At 40.7% G+C, this 13,320-nt stretch overlaps 1 protein-coding gene across 4 annotated transcripts in view; it reads left to right on the forward strand.

Annotated features, from left to right (window-relative positions):
• The window catches only part of LOC143323664 (CD166 antigen homolog A-like), a 37,814-nt gene extending 26,486 nt beyond the window's left edge, over positions 1-11,328 (forward strand). Inside the window, exons 6-16 of one of the 4 annotated variants that reach the window (XM_076735654.1) lie at positions 202-375; positions 2,107-2,231; positions 2,374-2,506; positions 2,856-2,968; positions 3,058-3,184; positions 3,662-3,783; positions 6,889-7,021; positions 7,797-7,826; positions 8,292-8,403; positions 9,423-9,558; positions 9,654-11,328. In XM_076735654.1, the coding sequence (XP_076591769.1) occupies positions 202-375; positions 2,107-2,231; positions 2,374-2,506; positions 2,856-2,968; positions 3,058-3,184; positions 3,662-3,783; positions 6,889-7,021; positions 7,797-7,826; positions 8,292-8,403; positions 9,423-9,525 (1,172 nt within the window). In that variant the 3' untranslated portion in view covers positions 9,526-9,558; positions 9,654-11,328. Of the gene's footprint in view, positions 1-201; positions 376-2,106; positions 2,232-2,373; positions 2,507-2,855; positions 2,969-3,057; positions 3,185-3,661; positions 3,784-6,888; positions 7,052-7,796; positions 7,827-8,291; positions 8,404-9,422; positions 9,559-9,653 lie in introns of those variants that run through there. The other 3 variants (XM_076735655.1, XM_076735656.1, XM_076735657.1) reach the window with 3 other exon arrangements.
• Positions 11,329-13,320: the final 1,992 nt, after the last annotated feature.

The following is a 13,320-nucleotide window of genomic DNA, read 5'->3' on the forward strand; positions in this document are numbered from 1 at the left end:
TATCCTGTGATTAAATTCCAACAGTGGAGTCTAATATAAATATTACATTCACAGATGTATTTATTCTCTCTGAGTGGGACCGTTACTTTCAATTATTCTTCAGTGATGAAGTGTGCTGCACTCGCCAGCACTGTGAATGCAGTGTTTTGGTCATTTTTTTTTCCTTGTTAGAGTTTTCTGAGTTGTTTGTTTTCTGTCCAGGGATTTCCATCCAGGCCTCAGTGCAGGTAGACCCTGTTACTGGCCTTTCGACCACTTCATCCGTGCTGGAGTACTCAGCCGGGAAGGAAGACACGGACGCCCAGTTCACCTGTAGCACTCAGCATGCAACGGGTGCAGAGCTGATCTCCACTCCGGTGATCTTTACCATCACCTGTAAGTCACTGAACCCCGCTAACTGCACACGAGCTGTTATCAGAGTGCCTTCTGCACCAAATGAAAGACTGAAATGGTGATGCATGGTGACTTTTTCATCACCACCACAGATTATGAAAAGTTAATACTCTGTCCTACATTTACCTCTCCAAAGGAAGTCTTATTTTTTTTTCATCCCGATTGTTTTATTGTTGTTTTTTTTTGTCAGCAGGTTGTTTCAAAAACCTGCTCACGGACTTCTAAAATATTAAAAGTGAAGCTGGGTCACCCACCCACAAGGAATTCTTAAAGGAATAGATAGACATTTGGAGAAATGCATTTCTTAGCCTTCTTGCCAGGAGTTAGATGAGAAGATTGATACCACCTTTATGTCTCTATGATGCTAAATACAGCAGGTTAGCTTAGCTTAGCATAAAGACTAGAAACAGCTAGCCAGCCATGAAATAACCTTTTTTTAGTTTTTGTGATGTTATAATGGCTGAGCTTTAGAGGATGTGCTGTTTTTTGTTTTTTTAACTGTTGCACAGAGCCAGGATAATTGTTTTCCCCGGTTTCCAGTCCTTATGCTGAGCTAAGCTGACCGTCTGCTGCAGAAGCTTCATATTTAACAGAGAGATATGAGAGTATTGATCCTCTCATCTAACTCTAAATTGAGTCCCAAGTGTATGAGAGTATTAAGCAGAATGTCGAACTATGTAAGTAAAGACTTTCCTCAGCCACTTGAGTACGTCCACATATGAAGACAACAAAAACCTGGCACGTGTATCTCATCCAGATGCAGAATTTCTATAAACTGTCGAGTCCTGATAAAGAAAAAACAGACAGTCGTGCAGACTTAAGGAAAACAGGTTCTGTGTGAATGCAAAATGAAAAGTCAGAAAGCAAAACTGCAGCAGTCCACTTCTGGCTGTCTCGTACGAGGCTGATGTGTTTGAGAACATCCTTACTGCTATCTGTGCTTTTCCCCACGAGCCTGAGAAATGTTTTTCACTTTAAAAAATGTTTTAAAAGCATTGACAGAAGTGAAACAGTGCTTCAATTCTGAGCTTCAATTATTAAAGTCGGTATCTTTCTATTGACTGCCGTGTAACAATGTCAAATCGTATTTAATGTGACATGACATGGATTTAAAATGTGGTCAAAGGTAGCCGAAGTCTGACCATTTTAATTGAAGTTTTTTTCAACAGTGTCTCGCCGGGCTTGTCAGGACTGCATCAGCAGCAGCTCCTGACTCTCAGCCGTAGCTGGTGGAGACAGAACGCCGCCTGTTATTTTTCTCTATTAACAATTCTTTTGCTTCCACCTCGGAAAGAAACATTTATGGCACTTTTAATGGCGACAGAAAAGTGAGGTGTGGATCCTATAACCCTGTACTGGGATTTATACCAAACACAGCATGAAATATTGAAGTTACCTGCACAATGTGGCCTTTAAAGCAGAACTTATCAGTGCTGGAACACTTTCTCAGAAGAAATGTGGAGACTTTGGCTCAGATGGAGCAGAATCACTGAGCTTTAAAAGAACTGTTTGGTCGAGTGCCTGAGAATATGACTGCAATTCAACCAATCTCCTCAGCTGCATTTTGAAGTTGGTCATAACCAATACTGCGGCACAAAGTTACTGCTCTCTGTAGCGTAGTGACACAGTCGGTCTCTTGCAGTCCCTGCAGTGAGCTGTTGGGGGCACACGCTCCACTTAATACTGATTTTCTGCCTCCTGTTTTCTGCACAGACTCCACAGAGAACATGGTCCTTCAGGTCATTGCTCAGGAGCCTCTAGTAGAAGGAGACAATGTGACTCTGAAGTGTGTGGCCGACGGTAACCCGGCTCCTACCAGCTTTAACTTTCACCTTAAGGTACGCACACTCATCAACACCTCACCAAACACCCAGAAAACCCATCTGTTCATGCTTATTGCTGCTTTCCATGTAAAAACACGTTTTGCTTCAGTAAGGAATCGTAAACCAATCACCTGCCATTGTTTGTCTGTCTTTGAAGGGCGAGTTGGTGAAAGTTGAAAACGCAGACACTTACACCATCACAAACGTCTCACGTGACACCACTGGGGAATACAAATGCTCCCTCATTGACAACGCAACAATGCAAGCGTCTAAGGACATCACAGTGAAATGTAAGAGACCAAAACATGTTGTGTTTCTGGAAAAACAGAGTACTGCAATTTAGCCACACAGCGGTGCCATTGTCATTGTGATTTCTTTTTTTTCTGCCTGTAATCGTATTTGTTGCTATGAAAGTGAAAAGTGTTTTCTAGAGAAAAGAAAGTCCTAATGTCTCTCTTTGCCAGCCCACCTGTCTTGCTGTGCTTTGTGGAGAAAAATGTTGTGTCAACCGTACTGCCTCTAATAAGCTGCTTCTGCAGGGCTGTGAGCCAAGTGCAGGGTTGTATGGTTAACAACAGGAATGTTTCGACCCTTGTCAGGCCTCTGACCATCTTTCACCGTCCTCGCCTCTCTTTTTAGACCTAGACATCAATTTAAGCCCCTCTGGAAAAATAGTCAAGAAGGCAGGTGAGACCTTGGATCTGACTCTCCAGATTGATGCTTCCGGAGACTCAAAGGTCTCATGGACAAAGGTAAAAGCACTCTTTTATACAACAAAACAGAAATCAATGAAGTGTGTGCTTGTAATTCACAGTGCTAATTTTCTTTCCGTGTAACTCAGGATAATGTTAAACTGGACAAAGAGCCCAAGTTTAGCAAGGTGACTTACTCAGACTCTGGCCGCTATGAGTGCGGCGTGACGGTGGGACTCCTCAGCCGAAAAGCTTCTTTTGAGCTGTTTGTCGAAGGTAAGAGCTTAAAGGAAGCTTGGAAACCTGGGGAAATACAATAAATCACTTAACTGTTCAGAGTGAGATGAGGAGATCAATGCAGCCTTCATGTCCGTGCAGCAAATGTAAAGCTGCAGCCAGTTAGCTTACCATAAAGACTGGGAACAGGGGGAAACAGCTAGCCTGACTGAAGAACTAGCTTAAAAGCTAAGCTCACAGAGATGATGGTCTGCAGAGTTTGTTCCCTGTTTCTTTATGCTAAGCTAAGCTAACTAGCTGCTGGTTGTAGCTCCTTATTTCCCGGACAGACATGAGAGTTGTATGCATCTTCTCTTGTCCCTGCAAGATAGTGAATGAGGGTATTTCTCAAAATGTCAAGCTATTCCTTTAAAGACTTCCTGCTGTTGCTTTGGGCGTGTTCCCGTGTTGGATTGCAGCCATGACAAAAATCATTTTCTCATTCAGATGTATCTGAAGAGTTACGTCCTGTTGCAGGTGCCCCAGTTATCAGACAGCTGACCAAACAGCGCGGTGAAGACGGCACACATAAAGTCTTGATTTGTGAGGCCGAAGGTTCTCCAAAGCCAGCTGTTTCCTGGAGCATCAATGGAACCTCGGTATGCACACTCACACTCTCTGCATTAGCCGTCATCATAATTACATGACATTCTTCCACCAGTAATTGTTACAATTTCTGAAGGTCATATCTACCAATTTATTTATAACTGCACATACATTTATTCATCCAGATTGGAGATTTTATTTTTTCATGTACACTCAGCTCCTTCTGGGCCAGCACACAGATAATTCCTCACATTCCTCCGGGCTTAAAGAATCCCAGAAATGAAACATGCTGTGTTGACAGTAACCATAAGTGATTATTGTCTCATAGGAATTAAATGCAAGACTTTTGTATTTACATAATTTGGCTTTATGTCGTATTTAGATTTAGGAAAAGGCTCAAATGCATGAATTTACAACCACTGCAAAGTTTAATCAATGAGCCCTTTTGAAGATGTGTGGATAGCTCGAATTTGTCTGAGTGGTTGGATGTATCACACATCATTTAGGCTTCACAAGGTCCTGTCAGACTCTCTATACAGATACATTCAAGGCTTTGCAGAGTCATTGTTGGTAAAACTGGATTTGCACATTTGTCCATGAGATTTTGACCAGTTTTGGGAGACGATGTGTTGGGGTGCTGTGAATGAGCGGCAGCTTGCACACACTGTGGTGATTAAATGCAAATGCATGTTAGATGTACACTGACACTGTAAAAAGTCAATATCACTATTCCCCATTTTTGCAAGCACAGTTTAAAGTTAGAGTACCTAATATTTCACTCCTAGTGGATAAGGTGACACGAGGGGTTACTGTGGTAACAGTTACTGTGGCTTAATACTACAGCAAACACTCCTCGAGCTGCTGCTTTGTTAGAAACAGGACAGAAGAGCACCTGGTGTATCTGTTAACAGAGCAGCCAAACAAACAAACTTGGTTGTTTCGATAAAGAAGTCGAGCAATTTTCAAGTAAAGATGGATTTACACGCTGCATCGTGTCCCTGAGGATTCCTTGGAGGGCTGTCAACAAGTCGCTTTGACACAAAAATGTGGGGGAAAAAAGCTCCATAATCAGATAATGAGTAACCAGAATTCCCCCTGTTTTTCCAGGACATTGAAATCTTCCAGGATGTGTGGACCGGCACATGTCACTTTGATTGATTGAAAGTGAAATGCAGGTCAAGCTGATACGAGCGAGTAATTCAGCAACACTGTACAGGACGTTATTTAATTTGTTTATCTTGTCTTGTGCAGAAATAGATATTCGAATGGTTCAAACCTAAGTAGGTTTTTTAATGAGGGACTAATCAGAGTCATTTTTGGCCACTTTTGACAGCCTTAAATTCCTTGTGTGTAGGCGGGCAGTTTCAATCCAGCAATGAAAACTCCTATAGAGAGGGACATTTAATGAGTATAAACACATTGAAGGGCTATCTTTAAACATGCCAACCATGAATAGTATAAAAATATGGGATTTGTTTTCCAGCAGATTCTATCTATAAAACTCAAATCTGTATATTCTGACTTATTGACTGTGGAAAGTTGTCTCAGTTGTAGAAGCCTTTGCCTCCTGCTTCAATCAGCTGCAAAACCTGGAAAATGTGCCACCATGTGAAGGCTGACACCGCTGGGCTCCTGCTTAACTACAACGACAGAATTTATCGACAGTGTCATGTTGGACAGCTGCAATCCACCAAGATGGATATCAGCTTTAACTAGTAAACACATATCTTGGTTATTCTTCAGGTCCTCCTCCAGACCACCTAGAACCCCTCTTAGTCATGAAAGAGGCACATCGTTCAGATTGCGTTGAATGCTTCTGTCCTTTTTTCCCTTTAAAACACTGCTTCTTGCGCTGACAAATCAATACGAGTTGTCATAGAAATCCATGTTCTGACGATGGTCTTCTTTTGTAAGATGGCAGCGGGTTTTGTCCCTGCAGGGACATCTTCAGGCAACAGCATCCACATGTTGTCTCAAAGTAGCCAAGACATGTTGTAGAGGATGTGTGTGTGCAGCCGGTGAGTTGAAGACCGATTCTGGCTTCATTTGGAACTACAGCAGGATTCACTTTGTGATTCCATTTGGTACTATTTAGGTTCATGAAACAACCTGAAAATGTTCTTTTTCCTTCCCTGAACGCTCTAAACAAACCACTGAGATGCTCATATGGTTGTTTAAATATAATGGCACTGTCTTCCTCCAAACAAACCTCTGAGTAACAGAGATGTAAAGGTGTGACTAAACAGAGGCAGTCTGTTTAAGCCTCCTCCCCTTGGACTCTGTGAGGGAAGCAAAACAATCCAAGGTTTGTCAGAGTCTTGGTCCTTAGACAGTTCATGCTTTGCTTTTGCCACTCACCCTGTACAGCAGAGCGGGTGAATACTCCCTGTTATGTGCATAGCAGTCTGCACTGTTCGGATTTTCCACAGCTGTCACATTTTTGAACTTATCTAGTCCAAACATTTCCTGGCAGTTGAGTAAATTTCCTCATTTTCTGGGAAGCTCAAATGCTGTATTTTGCGCCCGAGCGTCATAAAAACAGCATGTTTCCTTGAACAGACCTTTTTCCCTCCTTTGTCTCTGTGCTGTACCTGCATGCACACTGATAGCAGAGCCACTGAATGAAGCAGTTTGAATCACATATGAACCTTTCACTCAGTTTCTAACCTCAGAAATAACCTCAACACCCGAGCCTGTGTGTAATAATTAATCAGCTGCAAAAGTGCACAGAACTCTTTCACCAAAGGACAATGCATTTTAGAGAGAACACACGTTTTTCTGCATTTCAGTCAAAGTTTATTTTTTCTCCCCATCTCATCCTTTAAAGCCTATTCAGGGAGAATAATGTAAGGCTTGAATACAGGCTCAGTAATGGGTATTTACAAAATTGCCACATCCCCTTGTATATGTAGAGGATGTGAAAAGGGTGTTGGCAGTTTGTCTTTGTGTCTGAGGTTCTCCTCTGAGACTCAAGTGTCTATATCCCACAGGCACACACAGTGTCTTTGTCATGGAAAGGCTGAGTCACAGATCAATTCAACATCCCCCCCTAGTGGTACAAAAGACACACTTCTTAAATGTCATGGCAGGTTCCTAAAACCAGCAGGGTAAAGTCAGATATGCAAACATTTGTGTGTGTTTTTTGTCTCGTTGTTCAGCTCGATGAGAGTCCCTTCGTCAACGGAAAGATAACACACAAGATCACAGTTGTGCCCACTGCAAACCTGACTGTCTCTTGTACGGTGTCCAATGAGTTTGGCGCGGACACCCGAGCTATAAATGTGTCATCCTGTAAGTACAAAGTGGTAATATAGCCCTCCCGTCTCTCTCCGCTTCCTGTTTTTCCTCAAGCCTAACTCAGTAATCTGCCTTTGTGGATGTTTTCCTACTCCGCTCACTAACTCCTTCTGTCTGCATGTTGACTTTACATAATGTTGAGATGCTTAAATAAAGCTGATATTGTTTAGGAGGTATGCAGGTAAAAGCACCTAATGTAGGATGTTTAGTGTTTTACTTGTTAAAAAAACATTATTTGTCCTACACATGAACACTTCTTATATATAATTTGTATATTCAACCAATCGGTTCACTTTAATCCAAAATATTAGCCATAATAGGCTGATATAAGCAGTAAAAGATGAGAAGAAAACATGAGAAGCAACAATAAATGCTGCTTTTGAAATATTAACAGATTTGTTTTCCTTTATATTGCTGGTTGTTTGTCTTTTGATGATCTAACCTTTAACTATGGCCACATCACTGTCAAACTGTACCTGATGCATGCACTTAGCACTTTGTACACACTGTTGTCCAAAAGCGTGCAGTGTTAACATCTTTCTTTGCTCTCTTGCTTCCTCATTCCTGCGTGTTTGAGACAGCATTTCACCTCTGTTTTCCCCCTCGCTCAGTGTGTGTATGTTGGGATGCTGGATTTAATCTGTTCCCTCTTTGAACTACATGCATGCAAAAGTAGAATAGAAGTAGATTAGTACTTTTTCTGGACATCAAACTTGTTTTTTTTCTTCCTTTTGGTTGGACGTTAATTTTATTTTATATCTGATTTCAGTATTTGAGGATGTGAGAGTGGATAAATCAGGTAAGTTGTAGCAGTCTTCTTGTTTGTAAGAAACGGTGGGAGGGGGGAGAGTAAAGACTGTGGGGGAATCAAATGTTGCTTACTGAAAGAAGGCTCTCGATCGAGTATTTACCTTTATCGTCACCTCGAACTCCACAACTGGAAAATCAATCTCTGGACGGTGTGTTTCCATTAATAAAACACAGATATGAAGGAATAAGAGGAATGGAGCCACCAGCATCCTGACAAAATGTCAACATTGTCCATAATCCCATTGGCTGATGAATCGAGTCATAAACTTAAAATCTGTCATTAACATTTAACTCAGTGAGTCATAACCATGTACAGTGCGGATGTGTCCACTCATCAACGCATTTATTGCACATAATGACTTTTCTTTCCTTTATTCGTATGCGTTCAGGCTGGAGCTGCATACTCAAACATGTCTCCCAGGTCGCTGATGTTTGTGTTTCATCTTTGTTGCAGACCAATCAGACGATAACGACCAAACCAAGATGGTGGTCGGGGTTGTAGTCGGTCTCCTCGTTGCCACCGTGGTTATAGGCCTGGCATACTGGGTCTACATGAAGAAATCCAAGTAAGAAGTCAACGCTAACCTTTCTACAAATATAGTCATATGATAATGATTCTAATCTTAATAAAATTCACATATTCGCTTTTGGCCCAGGGGCCGTGCCGTGTGGCCCAGTGAGCTTTTTTTGTCAATGCCTTTTTGACCTTTAATAATTTTAAAACAATTGCAACACTTTAATCTATTTCCATTTTCAATCACATTTTTAGAACGAATCCCGCTTTGGTATTTGATTAATATGCAAACTGTTTATGTCAACTTCATTATCTGTGTAGTGTGAAGAGTGAAGAGCACTCCTCTGCCTGAACAGTGGCAGCATGGCAGTAGACATTCTGTGTGTAAATTACTTTTCGGTGTTTTGATTAAAAACATAGCTTACTGTAGGAATACGAATCATATAAACTTTTCACTGCGGACTAGATTTGAAAACCAGGAAGGAAGAGTTCAACATTTGGGCAAATATGCTTATTAGATGTCTTTCTGACAGTTAGGTGACATGATTGATACCACTGTGCATGTGTTTGTGTGTGTGTGTGTGTGTGTGTGTTGAATATAAAGCTGAAGAATATGACGACTTGAAACACTAAGTTGTGGTTTTATAAGGGTCCCCTGATCCTGGTATAGCCACCACCAGCCAGACCAGCCGTGTGCCCCTTCAGTTTTTATGCTAAGCTAAGCTAATCGACTGCTGGCTCCAGCTTCGTATTTGACCGTCACATATGGGAGTGGCATTGATCCTCTCATCTACCTTTTGGCTCTTACTTTAACCGAATTGACAAAGAATCAATCCTCCTCAGTGGATGTGGGGCTTTTAAGACCAAGTGGGGTCTGTGGCACCGGGGCAGTGGCCTTTCTTGGCTTGGTAATCAACCTTGCATTTGCCAAATCAAGGGGATTTGCTCCTGATTGATCACGAACACACAAATGGCTAACAGATGTACAGAGTAGCAAGTAGATGTCATCCTGCACATGTGACATGTCACACAAGTGAAGCATGTTATGTGACAATGTTTTATTCTAAACAGACAAGGAAGCTGGAAGACTGGTGAAAAGGAGAACGGCTCTTCTGAGGAGGAGAAAAAACTGGAGGAGAAAGTGGAGGAGAACAGCCAGAAAGCTGAGGTGTAAAGAAAGTGCGACCATCCTTTGGGAATGTGAAAGGTATAAAAAACAAAAACCATCTCGTGCCTAAAAGAAGCTTAACAAAGTCCATCTCTTTTCAATAACGTGGTTTTCGTTCCATCTTTCCTTTCCAGTGAGAACATGGAACTTTTGCACATTTCTCTTCACCTCTGTCTTCGGGAAAAAAAAAAAAAAAAGAATCAAGTGTACATTGGGATGAAGACGGTTTGGATTTGGTTTCAGGGAGAATTTTACTAAAAAGCATATCCAAACACCCCCCCTCAAGCTCCTCAAACCTTCACCCCTCCATTCCTTAAAAAGAAAAAGAAAAAAAAAAAGAATGGATACTGTATGTGACATACATAACCTGTCTGCACTACTGATACATGTGTAAACTTGTCTACTATTAGGATTCATGTTTGTTAGAATGGAATTTGGGAAACTGAGAAGATCTTCTTTGGTTTTGTTAGTTGATGCAAGTAAAATTACTACTAGACCAGTTGCCTTTGCTGTAAGGATGTGTAGGCCTGCATTAGTCTGTGTTTGGACTCTCAGACCCTCGGGGACGTAACCGGGGGACCTCATCGCCATCGCTTCAACGTTTCGAGTCATCACAGTCAAAACAACCTCTGCCTTCAACATCAGTGCGCTGAATCTGTTTATTTGTGCATTCGCTTCGGTTTGTTCATTCAGGCGTAAGAAAGATGTTGATATGGAGATGAACTTCCTGAAAGGGCTAAGGGTATATTCTGATACTCGGCATTAGTTAGAGATGGTCATATGATTTCCACGTTGCATTGCAGGAAGTAGATGATGTGCCACAGAGTTCTTTGGTGTTACATGATTTTGTTTTCTTCTTTGATTGTGTGTACCTCTTTGCAAAGTTATCAGGAAAGAAAATAACAGAAACTCAGTTCATTTTGCCTCTTTTTTTTTAATGTACCGTGCATTTAACATAACCACCGTATAACACAAGCAGGTAGATTATTGACAGAATGTAGAGCATAACTCGACTTCTTTTCCTGGCTGCACAGATTGCATTGCAGAAGGCCTTTCGTTTGTTTCTATGCTTTTCTCAAGAAAAAGTCCTTGAGTCTGTGGTAGTGAAATAATTCTTTTCAGTTAATCTCTCAAATCCATAAGAGAGTTTTTTTTAATTTGCGCTCCATCAGTGTTGAGGTACGATTGTTTATTGTGTAGCTATGGCTTAATTTTGTAAGGGAGCACACAGAAAGGACTTGCAGCCGTTATGATATGAATGCCTTCTTTTGAAAATCTACCTGTGATGCTTCAGTTTGTGATGTGCTCTAGGGTTCATGTTTTCATGTCAGATTTGTGTAGAATACGACGAAAAACACGCAGCTGTACATGCCACCATTTTGGTCCTTCAAAGAGCATTTGCGAAAATTTGAAAATGTATCGAGACCAGGATGTCATTGTGAAGTGTGTGGTATTAATTTTCTTTTTTGCTATTTATATTGTACAAGACAAAATGACCTGGTAGGCAAATTCAATATGTTGCATAATTCATAAGTTGGATTTAAATCATTGACGAATTGCTTGCAGACAGAAAAATGTAATTAAGTTCTGAGTCATCAGTAGGTTGCTCAGTGTCTGGTTGGATATACTGTAGATTCAGCATGTGATAATCTCAGACCTCCACGCTGCTGTTTGTTGCCTACCTTGTTTAAAAACCATCAAATTGGAAGAATGACCAAAGAAAGTGAACATTGCCATGCAAGTATTGTAAATATCCGATGTTTGTTTTTGTACTTTTGTTTAAAATAAAGTGTACATTTGGAAAAGTTATGTCCTCTGAATATTAATTATGTTGTCACAGTTTTCATATTTTCCATCTGATCGTCTTTTGAAATAAAAGCACGGTTCAGAAACGTTTTTCACCTGTATACACAGAGAACGACGGCACGGTGGCCTTGAGTGACGGAGGTTGTACAGTAATTTTATTAGGCTAGAATATAGTAGAGAAGAGACGATAACAGAGCAGAAAAGGGGCCTCAAATAGGGAACAAATGTGATTTCCATATATAAAATAACTAATGTGTTATGTATGAGAGGATTTATGAGAATCAAACTTTTGATGAAAATGTTTCTGCAGCAGACTATAAAACAAAAGTCAGAGAATTTTTGACTCACCTGTGGATGAAACTTTTTTAATTTTTGCCACTCATGTTTCAACCAGAGAGCAACATATAAGGCGAGTTATGTCAAAATGATAATCTCCATTCACAAAGCTGATCAGGATGTTGAATTTGAGCAAAAAGTCACACAAAGGTTCACCTCAGTAACTGAACAGAAGAAAAATAATATCAAGACCGATGCTGGATTGTTACTGCAGCATATGTTTGAGTCTAAAGTATCATGATGTCATCTTCTAATAGAAATCATTAAACCAAAGAGGAACCCTGAAGCCGAACACTTTATAAAACTATCAGGCTCGACGTCACCTTTCAGGGGAGGTGTTGTGTCTGGAAGCAGTTAACAGCCTTGATCCTGTTACCAGTGTGACTACAAACACCTGAGAAACAAACACATGGATTAATATTTATGACATTTTCACAAGTAAGCACATTTACTCAAGTATTTAAGCAGTGTTTTTAGCTGCTTCCATTTCCTGACACCCTATACTCTGCTACATTTCAGAGGGAAATATTTTCACTGCACTGCTTTCATTTCACAGTTACTGCTTATTTACACACGGCTCTGGTCGATATTTCACATACAAAATATATCATCAGCGTATTAAAATATTGTGCATTTTTATAAAGAGGAAATGAAGTTCTTCAAATTATCTCCACCTCAAAAGGATGCAACAGCACAATAATAATCCAAGGCTGTTTTTTATCCTACTTGTACTTACTGTCAGATTATGAATGCATTGTTTTAACACTGTGTTACTGCTGCTTTTACACAAGGATCACAAGGATCACAGGATTCCTCCACTACTGCCGTTAATTTAGATTATACAATGGCAAAACAATATCTTTGGAGCCTATCTTGACTCAGTGCTGGTGTCTCTGCAGGGGCTGTAACATTTTGTCATTGTGGACAGCATCATGGACACACCAGTGAATAGCCCACTGACTGAGGCGGAAAAGGCCTGAGAGCACATTCATTCAGAAAAGACAGGACTGCTTGGTGGGATTGATTCTGCATTTTGAGCCACAAAGGCCTACAAGGACATGGCCAACGCTATTCAGGCCTGAACGCTTGACTTATATAATATAACCGATGGAGACATAAATGTATTTCTTAACACACTATTTTTCCAATGACAACATGAAATGCAAGGTCACTTACAGATCAGTGTAGCAGGTTCACTCCTGTGAGCCTGTGCAGTGAAAGCCACGCTGTCACTGCATTAATCAATACCTTTAGCTTCGACTCAGCAGGTTAGTTGCTGTGTCACGATACCCAATCTCCAAATAAAGTGTACACCAACAAAATTAGACATCATGGACGTCGTCACAGATGGTCTACATAAAATCAACCAAAATGAGCTTCTGCTGCCATCCTGTGGTCAAACAGTATACTCTGAACAGCAGTGTTGGAATCTGTGAGGATAAATCTGATTAAAGATTAGATTTGAAAACATTAAACTTTGAGGAAAAAAATTGCCAAATTTGTGGTATTTGCTGAGCAGTGCTGTAAGTCACCGGTGTGCAAAATGAATGGGGGAATTGTGCATGACACATTCCTACAGAAAGGTGATTCACAGCACGAGAACCGGCTGGAACATCAACACATTTACACAGAGAACATGAAAAAGATCCAATATAAGCA

The sequence above is a fragment of the Chaetodon auriga genome, chromosome 7 (assembly GCF_051107435.1).
Source record: "Chaetodon auriga isolate fChaAug3 chromosome 7, fChaAug3.hap1, whole genome shotgun sequence".
Taxonomy (NCBI): Eukaryota; Metazoa; Chordata; class Actinopteri; order Chaetodontiformes; family Chaetodontidae; genus Chaetodon; species Chaetodon auriga.